The 27,539-nt window shown below is 35.6% G+C and overlaps 1 protein-coding gene across 6 annotated transcripts in view; it reads left to right on the plus strand.

Annotated features, from left to right (window-relative positions):
* ROBO1 (roundabout guidance receptor 1) overlaps window positions 1-27,539 on the plus strand; it is a 735,419-nt gene that overhangs the window by 587,695 nt on the left and 120,185 nt on the right. For all 6 annotated transcript variants that reach the window (XM_032207881.1, XM_032207886.1, XM_032207883.1 and 3 more), the window contains one exon: window positions 24,645-24,802. In XM_032207881.1, the coding sequence (XP_032063772.1) occupies window positions 24,645-24,802 (158 nt within the window). The remainder of the gene's footprint in view (window positions 1-24,644; window positions 24,803-27,539) is intronic.

Below are 27,539 nucleotides of genomic sequence, written 5' to 3' on the forward strand. Positions count from 1 at the left end.
TCTTTACATATGTATGTGGATTTTGGAAATATGAAGAAGATGGAAGGATTTTCATTAATGTAGGGCTATTTTAGTTTCTGAAGGGCTCAGTGATCTAAATTATCTCAGTATTTCCCTCTGTTTAGGTTTAGGTCATGGTTTACATTTACTTGAGGTTTTCATGTAGCCTTCATATTCCTAACATTTTATGACCTTTAGCTGTGTAGTAAGCCATGCATTTTTGCAGCCTAGAAACTGGGACTAGAGAATGGCAAGGCAAGTTTACACTGCAGAGGCAACCACCATGCTTCTGTTCCTAAATCCCCCCACACTCTGATGAGCAGGTTTGTTAACTCAGTCACAGTTTGAAACTCAGGGTTTCGTGGCTGTGCCAATTTCAGACCTACGTGGGATCCTCTCATCAACTGTGTTGAACCATGTGGATGTGGTAACTCAGTTGTAGCTTTGCAGTCTGCAGGAGGCAGATACACCAAGTGGTCCAAGCACTCCATTCTTGTAGAGCAAGTGTAGGGGATGACAGATGCTTTCTAGTCATCAACTAAGGCTTCAGGCTGTTATACAGGAATGAAATGGTGGTTCTGGCTCATTGTCACTTGTAGATATGAGAGGAAGCTCAATGTCTTGGGAACCTGCCTTGTATGAGTGATCCTTGACAGCCTGGATTTGAGAGAAATGCAGTCCAAAATATATCATGTTTCCATCTCAGTTGCCTGTAAAGCTGTACCAAGCCTAGCCTGTAGTTACAGGTATGTGCTCTGCAAAGGAAACAAGTGGGAACTGAGTCCTCCAGATAGAACTGTGAAGTGCTTCATAGCACTATGAAGTGCTGAAAAAGGGATTTACTCGTATCATCTACAACCATGTATTTTTCATTGTTAAGTACTAGATGTTTTTGATTCCTGTATTCTAAATAAGGTTAAATAAAATGTGTACTTGAAGTTGGTAGGAAGTACCGTTTCAACCCTGTTCATGGTTAGAGGTTATACAGGAATATTCATGCATAACTGCTTATGTTACCTAAAATAATTGCATATTCTGTTGTCTAGCAATAGTCAGAAAAAGCGAACGTCACCTGAGCTATAATACCTAGTCCCCAGTCTCAGTCTAGCTTTGAGTAGTTCTTCCTTCTCTACTAGTAGGATTAGATGTAATGTGACTAGAGATAGGGGTGATATCTGTGACAGATGGATATGTAGGTGGTATCCATGTGCAACATGAATGTCGTTCATAACCACACCGAATGAGTATTATTTGTATCCAAGTGACTCTCTATAACTTGGACAAAAGCCTGCTTTAAGGTGGACAGCGGTAAAGCACTGTTGTTCACACTGCTTAGGTGGACAGCACTTGTTTCTGGCCTGTGCCTGCCTCACCTGGAAGTGGCACGCAGCTGTTCTTCAGATGCAGATTCTTGCACCCCTCACAAGACTTTATGCATGTAAGACACCTGTTAACCTTTGTCCTTCTCAAATACAAATGCCACTCCTCCCTGACAGGGGGCTGAAAGATAGTAAACACGGCACAGGGAACATCTCTCACAGTTTTTCCTGGCTCCTCTGCGTGCTAGTGGAAGATTTTCAGCCCAAGTGTTTCTCAGTGGAGGTAAGGGAAGACAATTTAGTTTTTCACTGCTCATAGCATATTCTCTCAGGTCAACGTAAGTTCTGCTTCAAGCCCTCCTTTTCTGATGTACATTAAGCTACTCATTTTGATAGAAACCACTGCTGTCCCTTATACAAAGGGTTTCTGTAGTGTTCTAGCTTCAAACAGCTTCTCTTCTAAGCTCTCCCTCTCATTTTCCTGGTTCTATGTCCTCTTTCCTTGTTGTCTCTCCCTGTAAGACAGAACAATTGTAGTCATTCTGTAGTGAGCTCAGTGTCCTAAGTGATGACTGGTGCCAATATACATCGATGAAAACTAATTACTAGTGATTGTTTTGCTTTGTGTTTGAGAATAAGCAGCACCCTTTTGGCTGTAAGCTAGAAGTTAACCTAGGTTCTTAGGTTAAGAACCTCAGCTAACAGCTCAGTGGTACTTTTTGGGTACAATGGAAAAAGATTAATTGTAAGAACAAAAAATCCCACACCTTGATAAATCTCTCTGAACAAACTTACAATGGAGAACAGCTCCCAGAAGAACACAGAAACAGGGCTTATCAGTGGGGTGAGAAGAACAAGGCAAAGGAAGGGTAGGGGGTTGTGAGATTTGGAAAATGGATGATATCAAATGCCCCTTCTGTGGACATGATTCTGAGGCAGTCTTTGGTGGATACACAGGACATGACTCATGATGACCTACCTTCAGCCCCTGTAAGTGCAATTTGTGGTCATACTGACCACATCAACTGCATTGTAGCAGTATTGATGATTGCAGGCAGAACTTTTTTATCCTGTCAGCACTGAGGTTGCTTGTCTTTCATCTTTTTGTACAGATAAAAAAGAGGTTTTCTCCAGTGTATCCATCCTGCTTTGAAAACTTCTTCGACAACTTTAGCTTAGTAAATATCATAGTGTACATTCGTACAGTTTGCAAACATTTAACATTTGTTTTTCACATGTTGATGTTTTATTAATACTTTTTCTGCCTTAAAACTTAATATTTTCCTGTACATCAACAGAAGAATGTAATCTTCCATTAGAAAAAATCTGTTGAAAATTCCCATTATATTTGTTTGTGTGTATGTGGATGTGTATAAAACAGTGCATTTTAAATAGAAGTCATTATGAAACAGGAATTCTTTGTTTTCTTTCATTATGTTTGGTCAACTGAAAAAGAACATCTGTACCATCATCCTCACTGCAATTTTCCACCCTAGCAATTACCCACATGAGCAAAGATCATATGCTATTTTAGAGAGCAGGATATAATTGTGCAGGGTTTCTGTTGATCTGGGTAATTTAGTGGAAAAACTCTGATTAGACTGAGCTTGCCAAAGGGTAGTAAGGGACACATTAGATGGCTTACCTGTAATTTAGCGTTCTTTTAGGCTAGGTACAAATTGATGTTTTTGTGTACATAAAAAGACATTAGAAAAAAATGTATTATTCATGGATACCTTTTCTTAATGGAAGCTAAAACTTTTTTAATGATTAATACATTCTTGCTAGGGGCAAATATGTCCAGTATTTCATATATGTCAAATATATTTAAATATATATATATAAAAAAAAAAAAAAGAAGTTCGATTTTTGCTTCATTTGGCATCATTCTTTAAAAAAAAAAAAAAAAAAAAAAAGTAGATTCGGCATTGTGACTTGTTTTGAAAATGTATTACCCAGTTAGGAGTTGAATAAAATATTTATCTGATATGCTGGCATAAAGATGCAATATCTTTGTAGTGTAATTCTTTTTACAGAGGTTATAAAGTGAGGTCAAACTCAAATTTCCATTCATTCATAGCCACAAAACAAGGTTACTGGAAGGTTGCCTCTTCTGAATGAATAGAGCAGCAGTTATGGTAAAGAATAGAAGGGTGCTCTGTTGAATCTTTATTTTAAGTGTTTGTTCTTCGTATAACTGCAGAGAATTACAGCAACTGTTGAATCATATTATTTTGTGCATTGCAAGGTATACTAAATAATCTAATCCAGGCATCATGACAGTTATTGTGAGGACTAGTACTTGGCCCTGTAGGACTAGTACAGGTAGGGCCCGATCCTTTCTGTTCGGTGCTCTGCCTTTCATTTTCCAAGGCCTTCAGGGTAAGTATTTCTGACATATCAGTTGCAAAACTTACTATTTGTGAAGCAAGAGATTCTCCCACCATCAAAAGCTGTGAATCCACTTTGAGAAAATCTTTTTGTTTGCTGTGATGCATGTGAGCTTCAGCCCTTATGAACTGATTGTGGGAAGGTGCATGTCCAGGCTTCAGTGAAACTTTTAAGTGCAAGGGTCCAAAGTCCCTGAAGAGGCTGGGAAAATGAGCCAATAGAAGAGATCAAGCACAGGTACGATCAGGAATAGTAACTGTGAGCAAAAGCACAAAAGAAGATCACACCACAGACCTTTCCTTCTTTCCTGGCTCTCTCTGCAGGGGATTAAGGCCCATTTTACTGATTTGGATGCTTTCATTTATCCATGTGGAATTTGCTCTTCCACAGATCTCTTCTTTTCAGGTGATTCAAGCAAAAACACGTTTCCTAAAAAGGAAAACAGAAAGGACCTGAAGTGGGCGCCATCACTTGTTTGCTCACCGTCAGTGTCCATCATGTTACTGTATCCATCTGTCTTCCCATCCCTCAGCCTCCCTCTGTGCTGAATGCCGTCTGTTCTCAGACATTTACTCAGAAGGTTTTTGGTTCTAGTTTTCTTGGTAATGACATTTTCAAAAACAAATTTTCTTATCTTGGACCATGTACTTTTCCCAGTAAATTTTATAGCCAGCCTGGTTGTACTATATAATGTTTGAGTTCCTTAGGATTTTAATATTTCACTCTTCCTGCTTCAGTCACTCTGTGCTGTAATAAAAGACCACCAGTTACGAGGCAGAAGAGAGTAGTGTGCCATGCTTAGTTAGTTCAATTTAGATCTGAAAATTTTGCTGACATTACTAAGTACATAATTCAGTTTAGGAAGCGTGTATTGTGTACCCTGACTTTTGGCCTTTTATTTCCTTTCGTAACTATCATTGTCTATTTTTATTAAATGTTAGGGACCTAATTTTCAATGACGCTCCTCAGCCAGAACTTCAATAGTTCAGTGATGAATAGGTCTTGAAATCAGGTTCTTTATGTGCATTCTGTTACACAAGAGGCAATTATTTTTTCCGTATCCAGTCTTGCAGAAGTGCCTAAGAAACAGATTCTGCTGAATTAGTGATCTGCTCAAAATCCAGTATGTTTCTATAATCTAAAGATAGTGATATGTGTATTTCTTGCTGGGCCACTTTATTTCTACTGTTGTAGAAAACAGTGATAAACCTTTTGTTTTCCCACTTCAAGGAAAGGTTTCATTTTATAGTTTCTGAATGTTGCACCACTGTTTCCATTGCACTCTTCCTAATGACTTTTTTTTTCTGCCTACCACCATTTAATTTATTGCCAGCATGTATACATGCATGACTAGCTCAGATTTCATTTCCTAGGTAGTCATTTTCACTTGAGGCATTTAATTTCATTTGCTGTTGTGCTGTATGTTTTATGGCTTCTGATTGGCTTTTTCCTCAACCAAATGCTGCCAGAATGAAATAATTGGTATGGGAAAAGGCTGTGCACATGGATTATGTATAAAGGGACTTAATTGATTAGCTTTGCAAAAGATCCAAGCTTTGCTTGGTGTAGGTTGGCCTCAGATCAGTCAACGATACCAGATTTTTATGGATGGCTCAGCACATCACAAAAATGCCTTATATTTTTTCATGAGAATGATCCTCAGTCTTTCTGGGTAAAGGCCTGCTAGACTTTCCATTGTAGATCTTGAAATATATGGCAAACTCTTAAAGCTTTTTTTTTTTTTTTTTTTCCTTTTCTTGATTGGATGATTTTTAGTTATTTATATTTACAAAAGGTAATGTGTTTTGTTTTGTTTTGTTTTCTGTTCATCTCTATGCATTTTTATTACAAGACAGTTAAAAGTCAAATTGAATTAGAACTGCTACAGGTTTGAATAACGACATCAGTTTAATTTTTCAATATAATTTTTTCTACATATTCTATTGTCTGATACTCAACATTCATTTTGCATTGTGTAAAAAATGCCAACCTAATTTCAAAATACTGGTAACTCATCGCTCACAGAGTATAAGAAGGTAAAAAGTGGCCTTTGTTGTTAATAAGAACTCTGAAGGCACTTCTGAAGTAATTGTTTCATAAAACTACCCAAAGGGAAAGTTCTGCATAAGATTTGTACAGTAACTTTTTAAATCACAGAAGAACATTTTTCACTTCAGGCTTGCCAAATGATTTGCGCAGTTCTGCTTTTTTTCCTATGTGCTTCAGCCCAGCACTTGAGAAGAGAATTATGAATGTAAATAAATACAAATCGATAGGAGCACTGTTTTATTATTTCTCTGGGAATTTCTGTACAATTTGAGAGCAACTTGCTACGAGTTCAGCAGACAATTAAGTTTAACCTTGATCTTAAGCCAGCTAGATTGGCTTACATTCTATCACCAAGGGATTTAAATTTACTCGGACACATTTTAATTGGCATTTATGCAACATGTACTCACAGATGCTGAATTCATTGAGAAATCCTGAGTGCCATCTGTTTAACTCTGTTTCCCTTCTATTAAAGTATAATAAAATAAGGCCAGATTCTTCTGGCTTGCTAATATATTTATCTTTCAGAATACAATATTGTAATTACCACATTATTAATGTGTTATGTTGTGCTAGATAGCAATTTCTGTGTTTAATTAAAAGTGATCTTCTTTTGTTTGCTCTTTTTAATAGCTGTTCATTTTAACAATTTGCAACCTCTTTATATGATAAGCTTAAAAAAAAAAATCCTTGAATGTATTTCATAAGTGGACAAAGCAGTTTTGAACCCATGGTATGTTAAGTGGAACTAGATCTTGCTCTTATGACTTGAGGTTAAATTGTTGCTTTCTGAATAAGATAAGATTCTGAATATATTCATGGTATATAATCACCAGTATAAAGCAGTGCTATATGTAACTTATGTAATTGTACCTATCCATATCCACTGTTACATAAGAAATTAATATGAGAATGCAGTTCTCATTCTGTAAAAGTTATGATTGTTAGTGTTATTCAGGCCGCTTTTTGTTTTTTAGCTGAACATCGTATTTGTACTTCGGTAAGATTGAAGACCTTTCCCTACTTTCAACATCTATAGGGAAGACTGTCAGGTCTCCTGCTGATTTCAGAAAGCTTTTAAGCGTATCTTAAAATCATTGTTGCTCTGAGAACATTGGGATATGCTTAACTAAGTAACTTATAGCTTGGGTTCCAGTATTTATCTTTTATTTCTACATTGACAGAAACCATGAAACTGATGTGAGGTATGAATTGTCATGGTGAGGAGTAGAAGGTTCCTCTCTTTTATTTGAAAGCTTCTGGTTGTCCCCAATTCTGTCACCTTCTGTTTTTGTTCTTACAATACAAGCTGTTCAACGTAGGAAGAGTTTTCCAAATTGCTGTTTAGATCATTCTTCTGTTTGTGTACGTGCCACTCTATTCATAAATCTTCCGGCTTCATAAATCTGTTGCTTGCAGGACAGGAGGTAAAACTGCAGAATGTAAACTGCATTTGTTTTAGAAGCAGTAACTCTAGCAGTAGTGTTAGTGTCTTTAAGTATATATGAAAATATTTCTGCTAAAAAGGCTGCATACATTACTGCAGTAGATTCTTGTATTATATAAAATAATTTCATAGAGTTCAGAGATTTTGAAAAAGTGAAGTAATCTAACAGGAAAGACTCACTTCTTGGTTTTTCAGTGTTTGACTTCCAAAAATGTTATTAGTACATAAAACCTGAATTTCTAACTAGATAGACAGTATCAAATATGAATATTCAATGCCTAATAATCAAGTGGCTGCCCACTTTTTACCATGGAATTGTAAAGGATGTTTAAAATATGTGGCATGAATTTCTAGGTAGGTAGAGTCTTATATATGCATTCAATTAAAAAGATAATGTTGCTATCCTTTTTTTATAATGAAATTTGCTTATTAAGTTTCTCTGCTTTATTTATTTATTTATTTATTTTTCTATTTTATCTTAAATCAACTTGTAAAGTAATTTGGACACATATTATAGGAAGATGTAGAATGTAAAGGGCAAGGAAGTTGGAATGCAAAGTAAATAGCAAATACAGTAGGTTAATATCATAAAAGATACATAGTGACAGCTAACCATGAAATCAGATATAGTTTTCATATTCACATTTATTTATTTTTTATTTCTCCCAAGGTTTTCTTCTCAGGATAAGGCAGCTGATACTTGAATGTAATTGTTAAGGTTATAAAGATAATTTGTGAAATTCTCAGGTTTTACCTGTGTAAGATTTTCACCTTTGATAGTGTGTTTGCAGTCTTATCTGTATGTAAAGCCTGTTACAACAGTGCCTCAGCTTTCATCATTTCTCTATGGTGGGTTATATTGAAATAATAGTAATTCCCTTGCATACTATGTAATTAGCCTTGCTAGATGATACTGGATATAGAGATTCAGTTTCAAAGGAAAGGTTAAGACACCATGAATATCTTTTTCCTTTGAAGTACACTGTTGAGACTTCATCTGGGGAAGGAAGGGTATGGGCTTCTAGGGCAGTGGGGTCTGCAAGAAGAATGCCCATCTCAAATAGTGGCAAATCAGATTATTTCCATCTCCATGCAAACAGTGCGCAATATAACATTGAAGTTTCAAAGAGCTGAGGAGTTAATCAGACAGATGTTGATGGATCTAGCAGATTCAGTGTCCAATCACACCAGAGGGGTAAAAAAAATCCTTCTGAAAAAAAAAGAAATTGTATAAAATATACATGCACATAATAGGATTTCCTTGATATTTATTTCCTGACTTGTTACTAGCAATACCAAACTAAGTGTATTCCCTCATGGAAAGTATCATTTTAATTATCCATATGTTTTTCCCTTACCTTTTATTATTCTGTCTGAGTTGGTAGTTGTGTATGCTTCAAATGGTATGTAGATTAATTTCACTTCTGGAAGTCTTAAATTATTTATACTGTTTGGGAATAATAATGTGCACATCCATTGTTTACAGCTCTGGTGTTTCTGATTATGCAGCATCAGTCTTGTTTTGCTGAAAGTGTCCTCTGTTGATTAACTCTCTAGATAGTTTGTTAATGGCCTATATCCAAATGATGTATATACAAATCCCAGTTGTTTCCGTGAACCTTGACAGAATTTAGTAAGGTATTTGTTACTATTTTTTTAAAATGAATATGTATAGAGTTACCACTTTGCTTTAAAAAAAAAAAAAAAAAAAACTTTGAGAGATCAGATAGTTTTTTCTGTTGTACAGTTTTATATGTTAAAATAATAAAGTCTTCCTAGGCATTATTCACACAGAGTTATAGTGAGAACAAAAGTTTGACACAATAATGGGAATAAGTGCTATAGCACTGCTTACTTCTGTTTACTAGTAGTAAAACACTCTCATTTTTTTCCCTACTTCGGGTTCCCATTTTAGACCAGGTGGATTGATTCAACACATATGTGGATATATAGTACTATGATTTATATGGCTTCTGTGAGGATACAAAAGGACATCCCTTCCCCCCAAAAGAATTCCAAAATGCACAAAAATATTTGAACATCTAGTTGTAGTACGCATGTATATCCTTTTCTCTACCATGTAATCCATATTGTGCATTTCAATTCTGAGACACATATCTCAGTGCTGCAAAGGGAACAAGAAACGTAGCAAGAAAACCAAGTACTTACATGCACCTTAGCCTTAATGTTAATACAAACTGTGTCTACTTAAAAGCATTTTCTACAAGAAGCAACTGTTTGCCTCTGCCTGAAAGTTCAAGGCTCTGAGTAATCACCAGTTGTTGTGAGGTAGTGACTGGAAGATACCAGTCAACTTATTTCAAGCACACAAAAAGGCACTTTATTTAGCAAAGAGAATGTCTCCTTTTGTTGCAGATTCTCATATGGAAACAAAGATTTTTATGAACACAGATTTTTATTTGGTGTTTGGTATTCTCTTGTTTCCTGACGAGAGAGGGCCTCTATCATCTTTGTTAGCCCTTTTGCTCCCTGTTACTTTTGTATTCCAGCCAAAATCATACACTAAACATACAAACAAAACATACACTAAAACAAACACTACAATATGAGCTTAAAGCTTATTTGTCCTTTTTTTGGTCTCCTGGTTGGGCAAATAATGAGTAAATATTGGTAACAGGCATGCGACTCCTCTTACCCCCTAGAAATGGAGTGGACATGCAGGAGGAAAGGCATGGTGCTGCTGAAGGAAGCATTGGATGGGCCATGGTGTGGTGGCTGAAGGAAGTGGAAGGAGGAAGGATTGAGACTGTTAAAACGGATATGAATGAGGAGGTGTAGGAGGGATATCTTACATCTTCATGATATTTTTCTTAGTTTCTGCTATACATACATTATGTCTACAGCTGGTTGCAAGTAATGCAACCCAATAGAAGTGTATTTACAGAGGGAGGCAGTTGGCCTGAGAACTGGTATCTGCTACGGGGGATAGGAGCAGAGTGTGTTACTTTGTGCTCCGTTTTGGTCTGTGGCCTGAGCATCCACTGGAACCTGGTGTTCACTTTCTGGTCTCATTCCTTCTGCTCCCAACCCCAAACAAATAAGTAAAGTCAAGCAAAACAAACAGTTTTTGCACACCAAACCCAGGCCAACAGAGGTCTCAAAGCAAGGTTAGAGGAGAAGATATAGAGATTTCCTTCACAGTTTCCAAACTCAGGTACTGATTTAAATACATCCATAGAGGAACTTCTGTTTTGCTTTTGAATTTGATTTGTGCTCTGTTAAAAAGCAAACTGAAGAATGCAAGAGAATCTGGACTTAAGTTTAAGTTTTTGCTTTTATTATACCTTATATATATTTCATAGAGGCCCACATAGATATGCAGACTGGAAACCTAGCAAATTAACTGCAGCTCTGAGGTGTCTGATACAGCTCCTGTGCACTAACTAACTAGATGAGGTAGGAGCTCTTATTGATTGGAGACTGCTGAGGGCAATGTTACTGTTCACTAATGTCATTGATAGTAATGAGCAGCAGTAAATAACCTCCATGGTGCCATTCACCAGTAAGTTCTGAAGTGTCTAACAATGCAAGGAAGCAGCACCAAACCAGCTGGAGGCTTTTATTTAAAAAAAAAAAAAAAAAAAAAAAAAAAAATCCTGTAATGTAATGTAATGTATTCTTTCAGTATAACAGAAAAACAAGTGTAAAGATTTTGGCAATCCAAATAGTGGTTTTTTTTTTTTTTTTTTTTTTTTTTTTTTTTTTTTTTGTGTGTGTTGTTGTTTTTTTTTAATACATTTAGTTTTTTTCTTTTTTTTTTCTTCCTCAGTTGTTTCTGAGTGAATTGCTAGAAGATACCAATAGCTTTTATCTTGAAAGCTTTTTCTCTTCACTGGTTTCAGCATCCTGTTTACCAAAATTAGTCCCAATGTATTTGCTTTTTAAAAAGGTCCTTAAAAATGTATGAATTCTATTTTTATGCATCTATTGATAATACAGAGTATCAATGCTTCTCAAGCTTAGCATGCATATTGTACTTTTTGTGCTTAGACATACAAAAAAGAACCAGTCCACTCTACTGACTTGAAAATTTAATTGCATTGAGAGTTCACCAGTCACACCATATCACATTTGCTTTTCCTCTTTTTTTTTCTATAAAAATTTGTAATGGAAACTTAAATGGAGTCTTGTGGTTTACCAGGAAATTATCCCATAGAGGCTGCTTCGGACTGGTAGGAAATGAATTAACGAAGTTGATAGGTCTTTGCAGAGTGTACCATGGCACCCCACAGTTCAGGTTTGTAATAGCAGGGGCAATGAAGCGTACGCACTTCTGCTAATTGTACCTCACCTCATCTGTGATCAAGAATTTTGAATTTTGTCTAGTTTCATCATTATGAGTTAGAAATGGATAAAACAGGGAAAAAAAAAAAAAAAAGAGAGAGATGATTAGTAACAAAAGAAATACATTAGTGTTTCTTTACCACAGTTTGTTTCCTGAGACATTTTTTAAGGAGTTGCAATGTATTGCATTTTCTCACAGCATTTAAAACAAAGGTGAGATTAAGGTTTCCACCTAGTGCACTCACTGCCTTGATTGTTCTAGGCTTTCATAGCCATTTCCATCACATCATTATGTTTTGCCTTGAATGCATTTATAAGTTCCTATTTCAAACAGACTAAGCAAGTGTCACGATCATCCACTTTACGTCTACATGTCAGCAAGTGCAGATGCATTGTATTGCAGGCTGTGAAGTCCACACCAGCCCATTGTGCCTTGCAGCATTACCAGGCTGGATAGCAATGCATGCCAGTTTCCCTTTAGTAGCTGTTATTAAAGATGTTATCTTCAGCCACAACACTGAAGTTACGCAACTTAATGTTCTGTGTCTATTAAAATATTAATGAAAACACAGAGATGAAAACAATGAATGTGACCCAATATAAAAGGAAGTGTTTAATCAAAATTAAAATCTTCAGTAACGAAATCTGGCTGTCTTTATGTGCATTTGTGTTCATGCTGAGCATCACCCTCAGTTTCCTTTTGTTAATTCAAAATCAGATTTCTGGCTGTTTTACCACATGGGGTGATCCAAAACTTCATGCACTCATTCCTGCCAGCAATAAGGCGTACTCTGCGTACAGGCAGTATTTCTCTGATTTTTGCTCAGTAGCATTTATTGCACATTAAATGCTAACATATTGATCAATTGGCATGTTGCCTTTGACTATCTCATAGGGACTGAAGCCAGAATAAGAGTCCAAATGCAGAAGTACTTTTCTGCATGATTTTATTGTATTTTGCCATTTACTATAGTATATAAATCTCCAAGAACTGCAGTTCAGAGTTCCAGCTTAGGAGGTTTGGTAATGTCCATCTGTTTACAAAACCATTTTCCGTTGTTGTAAACTTGGCTATTTGTTGTAAAGCTTTAGGTAGAATTTTACAGTATTTGGAGCCTTCAGATTTGGAGCCTAAATGAAGAACTATTGTCTTAAGTCATCTAGAGATTTTTCAGATTTCGAACAATAAAAATTTTGAGTGTATGCTATTAAGCCATGTTTCTTTATAATAAGAAATCAGTATTATTCATATCTTAGAATGTATGAAATAGAATAAACATTTTTTTTCTATCTATTTCAAAGCAGTTAATTGAATTAGATGAAGACTGTATTTCTCTGTGACTTCTGTATAAGGCTGTCTGCCAATTTTCCCTGAGGTGTTTTCCTGGAATATTTTCTAAAACCAGTAAAATTAAGAAAACAGAATTTTGAAAAATATATGATATTGGGCATAAATGTCACTTTGCAAAAGTTTACCAGCTCTTGCTGTGGCTATCTGTTGTCAGTTTAAAAGTTTTAGAAGGTGTAGAGCTTAGGGATATGGTTTAGTGGGGACTGTTAGTGTTAGGTCAGAGGTTGGACTCGATGATCTTGAGGTCTCTTCCAACCTCGAAATTCTGTGATTCTGTGATAAGAATGACATTCATGCATTTGGACATACAGAGTAATGTATAGTGAATGAAAAATCTACTCCCTAACTAAGGGTATATTCTGTTGTGCATCAGTCCAGAGAGGTGAGAAGAGATGGGAGCTCTGGTTAATGGTTCCCTTCAACAGAATAAAATTGTGCACTAACAGTGTAATAGTTCAGCAATTTTTGAAGTTCTGCAGTAGTTTGGTGACAACAAATCCTGCATACTATTCTTACCTCCATTGTTGTTCAGAATTAGCCACTCAACCATACAAAGGGTCTGTTTGTTGTACATTCCAAGGGGTATTTCAGGCTTGACCTCAGACGTAACAACGAAATATCATTTTCCAGAATATTACAAGGGAAGCAACTTAGGTTTTTGAGTGTGGTTATGATAATGCTAGTGTATCTTCTCTGCTATAAAAATGTCACGTTTTTCAACCACTTGAACAGCATAATGGGATTTTTTAATGAAAATAGGGTCCTTTCAAAGAACTTTGATTGTAGCCGTACAGTTACAACATGGGCAGGACATGGCTAAAATTGTTGTCCTGAGGCAGGACCTTAGCATGACAGTATGTATCATTATGCATATGCAGATTTAGGGCTGTGAATGCTGTATAAACATGGTTATCCTGGCGTGTGAATCTTTATTTCATATAAAAAACATCTCCTTTGATAAGTCTTTGTCTTCTTCAGAGTGTAAGGATGATTATACGTAATGGTATAAGAATATGACTTGTAGGTCATGCCTGTGACAGAAACAGTGCTGCAGTTGTTCCGTTGGCAAGTCTGTGGAATAGTTGTATCTCCCCTTTCAACAGTGCAACTGAAGACAAATAGGTTCCCTCAGGTTTTGCCTGGTGAGGGATTTTCCAGCTTAGGAACCATGGGAATAGTCAATTTTTCAAATCTCAAACCAATGTAGCTGTGACAGCAACAGCTTTTCAATCAATTGCAATCTGGCTCAATTGGCCAGTGCCATATATCAGAGCTTTAAGCTCTCGTTGAAGACTGGCTGTTTGCTTCCGTCCTTGCTACCACTATTAACTACTTTATTTTTCTCCCTGGTGTCCTAAGTGATAAGACACTGGCACTTCTGGGTCGATTCATACCATCTTTCTTGCAATGGAAAATCATTCTACCTTTTGGAATAAGGTTTGTAAAGAAAGATGCTGTTTGGTCACGTCTTCTCACCTTTTCTGTCTTATCTTTTGGTCCTTTGGTTTCTTGTTATTTCAGTTATGTCTCTATGCTTGCAGGACCAAAACAAGAACAAGGAGGCTCACTACAGCCTTTTAATTCTTATTTTCTGTTTTGGGGGAAAGCTGGAGCAGCTTTAACAGTTCATTTCAAACTGGATGGACATTGGGACCTTGAGTTGGAATGTACAGAAAGAAAGCTTTATTTACAGAACACACCCAAATCCTTGGATTTAAAAATGTAAATCTTTCCTTGCCTAGGGAAATCTAATCTGTGATCTCCCAAAGACACAGTTCTTATATGAACTGTCTGGAACACATTGGTTTTATGTCCATGAGTTTGGAAATCTGCTGTGTTAGTCACGGTAAAAATACTGTCTGTAATGAATGTGATTCAAATAACTGAAAAACTGTACAATGGAATGTACAATAAAATAAGAATAAATAAAATAACTGTAATTAATTAGGACAAAAGAAGGGGAATTATCTCTGCAATCTGTGCAAATTAATCTAGTCTTCCAAAAGGTAAATTCTGAATTAAAGATAGTAAATGCCTTCTCCTAGATTGTAAGATGCAGAAGATCTTGAGAGGGACCATATTTTGTACGCAGTCAATTAAGTTAATAATTAGGTCAATTTTCCTGATGTATTTTCAATTTTCGATCAGCCTGACGGGTACTCTCAAAGCTGCATGCCTGAGGCACACAGATACTTCAGGGTTTAATTAGGATTCCCAAGTGTTACAGCATGTTCTCCTGTGCTGTCAGTTACACTTCTCACAGGAGTTAAAGGTACTGTTTATATGACTTCTCAGATTTCGCCATTTAATTGATTCCCAATTCATCATCTAGTTCATTTACTCTTTCACATATGGAAATAGTGGTACAGGATGACAACTATCTTGCCCAATAAGATTCCTGGTAATACTTAAAGTCCAAGTCTTCAACTAGTGAAATAAACAGACTGATTGAGAGGTTTCTATAACATTTTTTTTTTAGTAATCGCGTGTAACTTTCATCCAGTGGGTGTTCCAGAAGTCTTCTTTGGAACGTGCTTCTTTAAGCATGTATTTCTTTCTATTAACAATGGTAAGTTTCTTAATGACTGAGTGGAGGAAAAAAAAAAAATTGTTTAACCTCTCTATCTGCATTTGGTATGTTTATTACCAAATGCCTCAACATTTAATTATTCTTGCAATGTAGCATATTGCTTCATTCACTGCTGTATTTGTCACCAGCAACTTTTAAAAGATGTGATCCTGTTGGTACAGCACTCTGTACCTCTTTCTACATTAATGGATTATCGGCATGCAGGAGTTATATCTGCTAACTATCTTGCTGAATGTAGTAGGGAATGACATTTTTTCTGGAGAAGGTGACTGTTAACCTTCAGCAGATATTAAGATACCAATTTGGAGGTTCTGGGGGAAAAAAAAAAAAAAAAGTTACCCTTTGGAGAGCATGCATTTTAAAACACCTTAAAGGTTACCGTAATTGAGACAGTACATTTTGTTAACATTTTAAAAGTGTGATCTAATTTCAAGTCAGGAGAGGTAGTTGTTCTTTCATACGTCTAAGGCCTATATTTAAATGTTTCAACTTGTTTTGGACTCAGTCTTGGTTCTGTTAATTAGTGTTAAAACAATACTGTGTTTTTTGCTTGTGTTGACCACCTGTGCTCTGGTATCATCAGATAGGCAGTAATAATGAAGGTAATACTAAAGTCTCTAACTTTTTTTTAAGTGTGCTTTCAGGAATTTAATACCACTCCCTGATGCCTTTAATCTGTTAATATTGTTATAGCAGAATGTGGTAGCAGATTCAGTAAAACAGATATTTGGTTTGCATGTTCAATGAAAAATAGGCAGTTTCCCATTGCTTTAAACTCTGTTTTACTCTTTAGGCAGTAGGAATGAAAGTACTCAACTTTTCTTTTTAATTATTGAAAGCATTTCATGTGTACCATTCACTCTTTAAGTTATTCATTAATTTATTTTCATTTATTCAATTTAATAATACTGTTCTTTAGTACTCATATTTCTTCCCAATAAAATGTGAATTACTGGTAGCGCTCGTTGTGAGATTTAGATTGTACAAAATGATCTAGCTCAAGCTCTAGTACAAGACTATGTTTCCTGTTTTACTGAGAGCTGAAATAAAACTTTTAGGTATTTTAAAGAAAACCAGCTCAGTTTTAAACTTAAACACGAAACATTTAAATGATAATGATTTTGGATATCTCTATTTTGAATTGTTTCTGAATCTCTTTAAAGGATTTTTTTTTTTTTTGAATTTTGACTTCGACCATTCTTTTGAAACTTGTTTATATTTAATGTGCTTTAAATTTGAGGTTAAAAAAATTAGCAGTTATTTTAAAAATCTTGCTTATATTTGCAAATCCTATAGTTCTCTTATACACCAAAGAGGCTCACTGCAGTTTGATTGTGTTACAGATCAAAGCAGGAGGGTTCTGTGTTAGGTACAATTGATGTCAGGTTTGAGGAGAGCAGCCAATTCTGATTATTTTTATTTAGTAAAGTATTAACAAACTTTTATTAGCACAAGTATTTTAGTACCTTAGTTCACGTGTTAATACTATTTGATATATCAGCTGTTGTTTTATACAATAATTCTTTGTAGCTGTGTTTCCAGTGAGCAGCAGTACAAGACCTAGTACCATTCTCTTCCCTGCCACCTGAACACAAAAATAGTGAATAAATGAACTTTAATCATACAACATATGAAAAATACACCATTCAGTATTCAAAATCTACTGTTATTCATGAAAATAACAGGCATACAGAAAGACCACTTATAATGTCTACCGAAGTCTTAAAAATGTTGTAATTTAAAGCTTAAAAATAGAGCATTTGAGAATATATTAAAAAAAAAAAAAAAAAAAGAGAGAGAGAGAGGAAGTGCATAATAATAAATGTCAGATCTAGAATTTGTTCAACATTGCTTGAAGGTCTTTTAAAATATGTTCTTTTGTTCATTAACCCTACAATTCCTTTTATGATGACATTGTGGAGGAAGTGTTTATGAACCAGCTGTTGGACCTATTTAAATTTGATCTCAATGGTAGTAGAGTAGAAAAAAAAAAGTAGGTTTTTGCTTTGTGTGTGTGTGCATGTGTGGTTGTTTCCTTTTAACTTTGCTCTTTAGAGCTTGAAAAGGAGATCCTGAAATATATGTAGATGCTGTGTTATCTTCATGAGAAAGATTTAGGACAAGGGTATCAACACTGATGGGTACAAATACATTTGAATACTAAGAAAGAAGAAAAAAACACACTGGATTTTAAAGTTCTTTTGTTTCTTCAGGCTTTGAGGGAGCAAGGTTTGCTAAAGGACAGAGTTGAAAGCAAAGCAGGACAACCCTGTATGAATAGAGTACCTTGAATCTGTTGTCATAGATGTATGGCAGAAGATTCAAAATCGATCAGTGCTGTCATAATGTTAAGTGACGATCATCATTTACGATCAGTCTCTTCAGTGTGAGCAGTCTCTTGTATCTGGAAACCTATTCAGTGAGAATTCTTCAGCTGTCATCAGGGAAGTCCTGTGTCATGGGAAGGGCTGGCTGCCTGGGAGAGAGACTCTCAGGTGCCCTACCTCAGCAGTTTGGAAGTTCAGAGGAGGCTTAAAGAAGATGAGAGATCTAGATACTGACCTGATCGCTATCTGCTTGCCCTCAGAAGGCTCTTTAGTCCAAGTGACAAAGGTGTAACAAGATCCAATGGCTGAGGTCAAAATGCTTCAAGGTAGGAATCAGACGGGAACAGAAAATGATGAAAGTAACCAGCCAGATTTCTAAAGGAAATGACTCCTACCTGTCAGAGGCTCTTTAAAAGTGTAGATGCTTTTTGAAACATTCAATAGTATATTGCTGGACTCAGTCACTGTGTAAAATTATTGTCTGTTTATGTGATTGATCTTGTTAGATGATCATAATAGTCATTTCTAACTATTTATAGCTAGGCTCCTTCTGTTCTGTTTTAATGACTGTGCAACGATCTCTCTCTCTCTCTCTCTTTTTTTTTTTTTTTTTTTTTTTTCCCTTCCCCCAGGGTACTAGTTTTTGCTATGACTTTACATAACTGCATGGAAACTTCTAGGGCATCCTCTTCAAAAAAAAGAATATTTCTAACTTATTTCTAACTCAAGCTTTTTTGTCAGACCAGATAACATTCTTAAATAGTTTAATAGGGTATATAAAATACATTTTGGTAGCACATATATTGTCTTAAATCTTAGCATGTGTGGTTTTTGTTTTTTTTTTTTTGAAGTTAATTTGGTGCCATAACACTTTAATATATGTGTGCCACCAATAACAAAAATGATATTCTGTCATTGGTATAAATTTCATGCCAGCAAAGTCTTTTTAAAAGGTACTATAGTTCAGGCTAATGCTGTTAGGCACCTGCTTTGAAGCACTGTTCCAACTGACAAAAGTGTCTTACAATATATTTGAATGCCAAAAATGCTGTCTGCTGTGTCTCAGCAAGTTAGAATTCCATAGGTAGCGGGGAAAAGGGATCATTGCTGCTCTGAAATTACAGGAACTGTTCTGGTTTTGAAGAACAGCTCAATCCTGACTTAAAAAAATAATTAGTTTCTCTTTGATTACTGATTCATGGGATTAAAACAAATATTTAACTTCCTGAATCCAATACATTTTCCTAACCTTACAGCATCTTACAGAAAGTGTTCATTTTTGTTGTGCACCTCATTTTATTAGTTAGATTAATTATTAGACAGAAACTTTCTTTGCAATATGTTGTTTTGTCGGGGCAAAAAGGGAAACATTGAAATACTTGTTATAGATTTGCAGGAATTAAAATAATATAATTGTATGTATTTAAATATATATATATGTATTACATGCTTGCTTGTTGTTTTGTTTGTTTTTTAAGTGAAATTAGCTGGAAGGCAGGGCAGTGGGCTATTGGGGTTGCATTGGTCCATGTTAGCATGTAACTTGTTGTTAGCACATTTTTGTTTGCTGTGAGGAAACTTGCTCATTAGTTGAGGTCTGGTTGTTTTCTAAAGCAATACAAGGAATGATCGCTTCTCTTTAAAAAGAAAACTTTTGTTTTCTTTTTTTTTCCCCATTTTTGAGGCACATGCTACAATACAAGGAAACATTTAAATGATCTTCAGGCCAAGAAAGGGGCAATTGCTGGGGTCTTTTCTATTCTGTTGGTGAGATGCATTGGCTCACTCATCCCTGCTCACTTGTCCAGCAGCCAGCCTTGCATGGTTTGACAGTGACAATGCAGGAGAATTATCAGGAAGCACATCTGGGTAATCTCTTGTAGAATTAGAATAGATTGAGATTCCCTTAATTTGATCATGAAGCTGTGCCCCAAACACCTTCATTTCCCTCTCTTCCTCTCTTTATCAGGTGACCATGGCTGTAGTGACCTGGTTGATTAGAAATGCTTATACATTTGAGTGCATTGCTGTGAGTTGATTTGGTATATGAAGTGTCTAGCCAGTCTGACTAGAATAGACCTATAATAAAAATTTTCAGATTTTCTTATCTCAGGTTCTTAAATGATAGACACGGCTGTAATATGCAATGGGAATGAGTGCATTCCTTACAAATGCATTCTTTCCATTTATTAGCTAGAGCATTCTGGTTGGTTTATTTTTCTTGTGTTTTGTTGTGTTTTTCTTTGTTGTCTTAAAACTAGATCACAGGTATTTAATGATAAAAATTTAACAATAGTCTTTCTTAAACACCTACAGTGTGTACATTGAAAAAAAATTGCCTCCAGTTGCCTTCAGGCAATTACCTTCAGACATGTTGTATGGGTTGCACTGAGCAGATCAAGTCACGGTTACGTACTAGATACAGGGGCATGCTTCTGACTGGCCCATTGCAAGACAAAAGAGTGCACGTACCCATGGTGTTTAGGGAAACCAACCAACACACACCTCTTCTTCTTGTGTTGCCCATGTGTGCCTGATGACCAACATATCAAGTAACTAGCACTACATGTATAACAACTATATGGGGGTTGACAGCATGGTTTGGGACTGTTGTGTTGCTGATTGTGTAGGTATTAGCTAGTAGTAGTGTAAATGTCATGTGTCTGTAAGTTTAAAAAAAAAAAAAAATCTATGCTCCTATTTCATTGCATTCCTAATTATGACACCTTTAAATGATTTTTTATATCATTGAAGCTATCATGTAATATCATTGAAGATATCATGTAATTTCACCCAGTAGTGACTGGCTACTCTTTTTCACAGTAGCCAGCATGCCAGCATAAAAAATTAGGAAAAAAACACTGGGTGCTGCATTTTGACAAGCACTGTTTATGGTTTACACAAAAAATACTGTCTCTACTTATGTTGCTTGTCAATAAAAACTTATACTCAAGTGATTGCTATTTCCTTTCTGCTCTGGGAAGGATTCTCTGGGGTAAGTGTAATTGCTTTATTGATTGAACAGTGCAAGGTTTTAAAGAGTCGTTGACTTTTAGGTGGAGTTACCAAAGTTTCTCTTCAGCCTGATTAATTCAGCAAGCACAGCAAAAAAGTGCTTTCTGCCCAAGCGTGGGAATTGAGAATTCACACAGCAACATCACCAAGTTGTTTAGTTGTGCAAGGTGCATTGTACTGTCTTAGCTGTGCAACAACAATAACTATGATCATGATTTTCTGTATTTTGTAGAAAATTGAGTAAAATATTAGAAAACCTTAACCACAGTATGTCAGAAATGGAGATTTTTATATATGAAGATTACATATTGAATATGAAGAAAAAATACTCTCAATTCATCTGTTTTCATTCCAACTGCATATACGAAGAGAAAGAAAAAAAAAAAAAAAAAGTGTGGTGAAATTTGACCCTTTGGTGACTGAAAGCATGAAAGCACATACCGTACTGGATTACCAAGCACAGTTCAAATATATCTTCAAGAGGAAATGTAATCTCAATTTACAGTGACCTTGACTCTGAAGAACATGAGAAACTTTTTTTTTTTTTTCCAACCTGTCAGGGCCTGAGACAAAACCAAAAGGAAACGAAAAAAAAAAAAAAAAAAAAAAAAAAAGGTAAATATCTACTTTACAGCTGCACAATCAAGCAATTAAACAACTAACTGTGGAGTGATCTCTAATAGATTGCATTTTCTTACCATTTTCTTAGCATTTTAGCAATTTGTTTTTATTATGCAAGTATTGGACTTTGTTGCTTGAAAGGTGCTAAAAGCCATCTGAGGTGCTAGCTATCTGATAGGCTTTCATCTTAGATTTGAGGTTTTTCAGACTTGAAAAGCTCTGTGGCATGTTAAGATCATTTCCCTTCACTTTTTTTTTTTTTTTTTTTTTTTTTTTAATTTAAAGGCACTTATATATCTGTTAGATGTATCCAAGTGTTAAAGTCTTCAGCAATAATAAGAGGCTTCTTACTCTTCGTATAGAATCTCCCCTGTACTTCCATATGGTGTTGGCACTGGAAACTGGATATATACTTTTTTAAAGTAACTTGGTTCAACTTCAATTTCTATTACTTTTATGTTCCTTAGTTTGTGAATGTGAAAAAGGAAGTAATAATATGACCAGTGGATCCAAGCCAAAAAAAGTCTCCATTAAACTTAAAAAAAAAAAAAAAAAAAAAAAAAAATCTTCAGCAGTGTCAGCCCAATCTACTTTTGCCACACAATTTACTGTATCTGGGTAGCTTGAGGGCTAGCTGCCTAGGAACACAATAAGTTGCATCTGGTTATTAATGCCATATTCAGTATAAGCTGAATATGTATGTAAAAGATTTTCAGTTTGCGTGAGTAGAATTTGAGTGCTTCCAGAAACAAAATAATTTGATGTTTCCAAATCTGTTGCATTAATATTTACAGGAATGTAGTAAGAAAACTCTAAGAGGTATGCAGGTTGAACTTAATACAGTTCTGTTGAAAGCAGAAGGGAAGCTAAAGGATAGGTGTTTTGACATACTTTTCTGAAAAGCTAAAAGTGACATAGTTCTCATTTCTGAAAACATATTTCATATAGGTGTAACCTGGATTTTTTTGTTGTTGTTGTTGATGAAAATGTCATCAGTTTTCCCTAGTCCATAGAAGGAAAATACCCGTGTTATTTGCTTTTTATAGAGAGAGATGTTTTGCTATGGAACATGCTTTTTCTTTTTTTTTTTTTTTTGCTCACCAAACATTATAGGTTTATATCTTGTTTTGTTTTGGGTGCTTTGGTTTTTTGTTTGTTTGAAATGAAGCTTCTAGACTAGCTCTGTTTGAGACAAGGTAATGTTTGTTCAACAGCATGGAGGTTCCTTCCAACCGGAATAATTCAATAATTTCTTCATTAAATCCTAACACTCTCTTGTACTATTTTGCATTGTTAAATTGTTAGAACTGTTTTATCCCTGACTGCCCTCTTGCAGTACAGTATCTCCTGATTCCAAGGCATTCAGAATGTTTAATTTAATATTTTAATTTAATATTTTAACTGAAGCATTTGAAACATGAGTGCTTCAGTATGGAAGGGAATTAGTAACTTCAGATGATGTCTGGTAGTATCTGCAACATACTTCAGTCCTCATGGTATACAAACATTCTTTGGTGCTTCCAGAAATTATATCCTGTATGTAGAAAAGAGGTATAACAGTCTATATTGATGAATTAAGGTATACCTTTGATGAATCAAGCTAAGCCTGTCATTGTAGCCACTGAATTGTGGGGTGTCAGCATGTAAGGTAAACCTATTTGGGGAAAAAAATAGAAAACAGTAATACTCATTGACAGCGTTATTTGCCAATAATCCCCCCAAACAGTCAAAGAACTGTAAATCCTTTGTGCTCCCCCACTTCACGTTAGATTACACAGCATTGCTGTATAGGAAGGTGTTAGAAAGGTATTTCCCTTGTCCCATGTTAGATGACCCATTTACCCTCAGAACATTTTAAAAGGTCTGAACAGCATGAGAGACCTATCAGAGAGCAACGGTTTGGTGACAGTTCCAATCTGTAGCACACCAACATTTCTTAATATCTAACAAGTCATAGTCAGCTTTCAAACAGCATTAACAACCCAACCACTCTTTTGTAATGTGTGCCACTATGTCTGCGGTCGTATTTTTGATACGTATGATACGTGGTTTATTTACTATGGATTCTTGGCACCAATCAGTGTCAACACAAGATTGTTGCAAGTAGCAAGAATGACTGATAGCTTTGTCAAAATCCTAAGGGTCCTTTGGTTGTAGTGTACTACTCTGTTACAATATCCTTTGTTCAGTGTGGATGGCGTAACCACAGTGGAGAGGTCTATAATGCTATATTTATTATCATTTGAGTTATTTATTTTTAGATTAAACCCAATGCCACTTGCTAGGCAAGACTTAGGAATGCCATTATTCTGTTAAACTGAGTCATAATGCAGTGGTCTGCTGAGCATGGTATGATGTCTCCCCTCCTCTAAAAAGAAATATATTCACACAGATATTGATAAAATTCATAGCAGATTAGCAGATGGAGCTGGAGTTGCCTAGGCCTAGGCTTGACCAAATGATGATAAAGAATAAATTCTAGTAATGAAGACCAAAAAAAAAAAATTTCCTTATGTGAAAAGTTATTAAATAAAATTGACTTCTTCCAAATGAAGGATGTGGTCCTGTATCAAAGTAAGTGATGACTCCCAGGGATCAGGGAAAAAAAAATCCCTGTAAACAAGAGAAGCCAAATTGCAAAGACTAGCTTAGCTAAGGCTGCAGAAATGTTTGTCCACTTAGTGTCATCTAGAACTTGAAAGTAACTACAAAGTTCAGTTATTTTTGCCATATAATCTTTGCCATAAACTCAAGGTGCAATTCATATGACCAGTGGCCAATCTTCAGCCATAAACTTTTGAGTTACTGGCAGGTTGACTTTGTGTCTTGGAAAAAGAGGATCATAAAGTAATTTCTATCGTGTTTATACCCAAGTAACTTACCAACTGAGCAGAAGATACTTTGTCTTCTTCAACTGTGATAGGAACCTGTGCTTACATGTGAGGCAGAGCTATGTCAGGAACAAATGAGGCAGCTGTTTCCTGTAGATAGTCCTATGTCTGTGTCAGCCTTTCATGTCCACAGTGTTAGTTACATGTGGGTTTTCTGTGTTACAGTGTGGAAGTACTAGAAACCATCCTCAGATGCCAAATAAAATTCATGAGCTATGCTGTTCATTAATATAAATAAAAATGACAGCAGGAACCATTAGAAGTCAAAATAAAACACTTTGCTGTCCTGTTGGTGTATTGCTGGGTAGTTTTTGACTTCGTCTTCTTCATTCTTTCAGTTCTACGTGATGACTTCAGACAAAATCCATCAGATGTAATGGTAGCCGTAGGTGAACCTGCTGTGATGGAGTGTCAGCCCCCAAGAGGTCACCCAGAACCCACTATATCATGGAAAAAAGATGGGACCCCTCTGGATGACAAAGATGAGAGAATTACAGTAAGTATAAAAGAGAGTTGTTTGAAAAACTTGTAAAACCTAAATTATTAGTCTCTTGAGCATGTGGACATCCAATCATGATGGACTTTCTGGGTTCTGTCTATTCCTTGCCTCAAAGGCAAGGTTAGTTTGCACTTAGCTTGGAATGCATTCTCTAGTCACGTACTGCTTCATTATAAGCTATGCATTTGTTTGTTAAAGAGGACCTTGCAAAACTTGTGTTCTTCTCTTCCTTAGGGGAATTACAAACTTGTGAAAATGAAATTCATTGTCACTCTCCTATAATTTTCTTCCCTTTTATCCACTTACAAATTCCTGCAACTGTATCTGCCTTCTTTAGTTGGAAGGAGAAACTGCTGGTAGTCTAGGTGAGACTTTCTTTTGTAATTCTTTGGGAAGGAATCTGGGCAGAAAAGTTGTGCATTGTGGTACAAAGGATAAGAAAACATTTGGAATATTTCTTTAGAGAGACAATAGCTTACCCTATAATCTCAAATTAAGCTGTTTTCCTATTAGAGGTGTTGTTATTTTCACTTGTAGCTGTAGCTTGCTGAATACAGTGCACAGTTATTCAGTAGTATGTAAAAAAAAATCTTCTCAAATCACAAAACTATCACTCTTAATTTTTGGTATGTAAAACAATAAGTTATTGAGCCTAATGGCTTGAAGAAAGGGTAAGGAAAAGTGGAGTTCAGAAATCAGTTGTATGCTGGCAGCATGGTGAACCAGAACATCTTTCCATATGGTAACAATATGTATCATCTAAAGTACATACCATGTATTATCCTGTTGGTACTTTGAGGATTATTAATGTAAAACAAGGTCATATACATATTTATATACCTCAATCAAATGATGAAATGAGGGAGATTTTTAATGGAAGAACACTTAAATGTCGGCAACCTAAGTTAAAAATTGCCTCTGATGCTGGAGATTTAAATTGCCTGTTGTTTCACATGCTTTTTACGAACAAGACAAAGCTCTGGTATTGTGTACTTCTGGCATATGCATACATTTAAATTTTTAAGTGCCCTTTAGAACCTATACTGATTGCTGGCTATTAACACAATTCCTCCAATCATACTTAAGAAGAACTTGCAATTTCCTTTTAAAATTTCCTTCCCACTGTGACAAGTCAATTGACCTGACATAAGGGGAAGATTCCAATGCTATTTTTTCTTCAGGTAGTGCTTTCTATACTTGCATTTTATATTGCTGTAGTCTCTTGAAAGAATTTCACGTATAACTTATTCAGTACGTTTCCTTTGTTATACATTAAAACTGCTCTTCTCCCAGCTGCCAGAAAAATACATACCCAGAACAAAAGCAACAGTCATTGATTGGCAACACCACTCGTATTTATTAAAACTGTGCTTATGATGGAATAAAGATCCTCATTTTGGTTTTCTTTTCTGTTTATCACATAAAATACTCACCTACCTCGTATTCTTTCACCATTATATTGAGTAAAGTTAGGTTGTATGATTAGTTTCTGCTTCCAAAAACAAACAACTGAGAATGAGTTTTGATGTATGTGTAGATATATGCGTTTCACGTGCTGAAATGAGTGTTTGTGTTCAGAGGTGCAAATTAACAGTGCTGAGATAGCTAAATCAACTGCATCGTTTTACGTCATATTTGCCTCGCACAGTCTTACACAGCACCAGGAATGTCATGGCTGCTTTCTCACACAGGCAGGAGACTGAAGCTACATTGTAATGCAGATTTGCATTGACTTACAGCTGTAGCAGGATCTTGCCAAGTGGATAAATATGCATTCAGATGTACATCTCAGACAACTTTGCAGTAACCATCTGTATTATCTTGCTAGTGGCAGGGAGACACGAAGAGACTGAGACCTGGAATAGAGAATGTGCCAAAGGACAGATGGGCAAAAAATACTGATTTTGAAACCTGACTTAGAATTGTTCGATTTTTGTTTACAGATCTCTTTTGAATTATTTCCATTTGTATTTAAAAACAGAAACATAAAGAATCAAAGCAGTACAGTAGCTGAAATAAGAATGAAATTGTTGGCTTTTATGCCAATAAAACAATAACGATAGACTTATCAGTAGACTTAATTTTTGTATGAAATCTGCCTTTTTAAAAATATTTTTTTAATTTAATTATTTATTAAAAATTATGCTATAATTCTTACTGATATCAGTGAGACTAACTTTCAGGTAATATGACTTGCATGCATTACCTTCCTCTTTTTAAGCTGTGAAATTACCAGATCAGGAAATGCCAAAATGTATATGTTGGTGCTCAATATATAGGTAATACCAGTGGACAACTAATGAGAATACTTGTCATGACTCAACTTTTAAGGCATTTCCAGTTGATTTAATTCCTAAAAAATTCCTAAAGCATTCAATTTTTATTTTTTTTTTTCCTGAAAAGGGTTTTAAAATAAGCATTAAGATAATACTTTTTTAGTTATAGAGGATTATGTTTGACACCTCTTTTCTGAATTGTATCTTTAGTTTCTTCAAAAATACACACTATGTCCATGAGGCAACCTTATTTTTGATATATGGAAACTGTCTTTCTCATCTGCAATGGCAATATTGATCTTTGAGTCAGCAGAACTGTTTTTTACAAGATCAAGTATTAAGGGTGCTGGAGAAACAGAGGTGGTAGCTTCATTCCCGACAGAGATTTTGAAGCAAGAGATTTAGATAAATAGCAGTTAAGTAAGATCCAAGTTCAGGCACTACTTCCTTTGGAATGC

Source organism: Aythya fuligula, chromosome 1, assembly GCF_009819795.1.
Source record: "Aythya fuligula isolate bAytFul2 chromosome 1, bAytFul2.pri, whole genome shotgun sequence".
In the NCBI taxonomy this organism is placed as follows: domain Eukaryota; kingdom Metazoa; phylum Chordata; class Aves; order Anseriformes; family Anatidae; genus Aythya; species Aythya fuligula.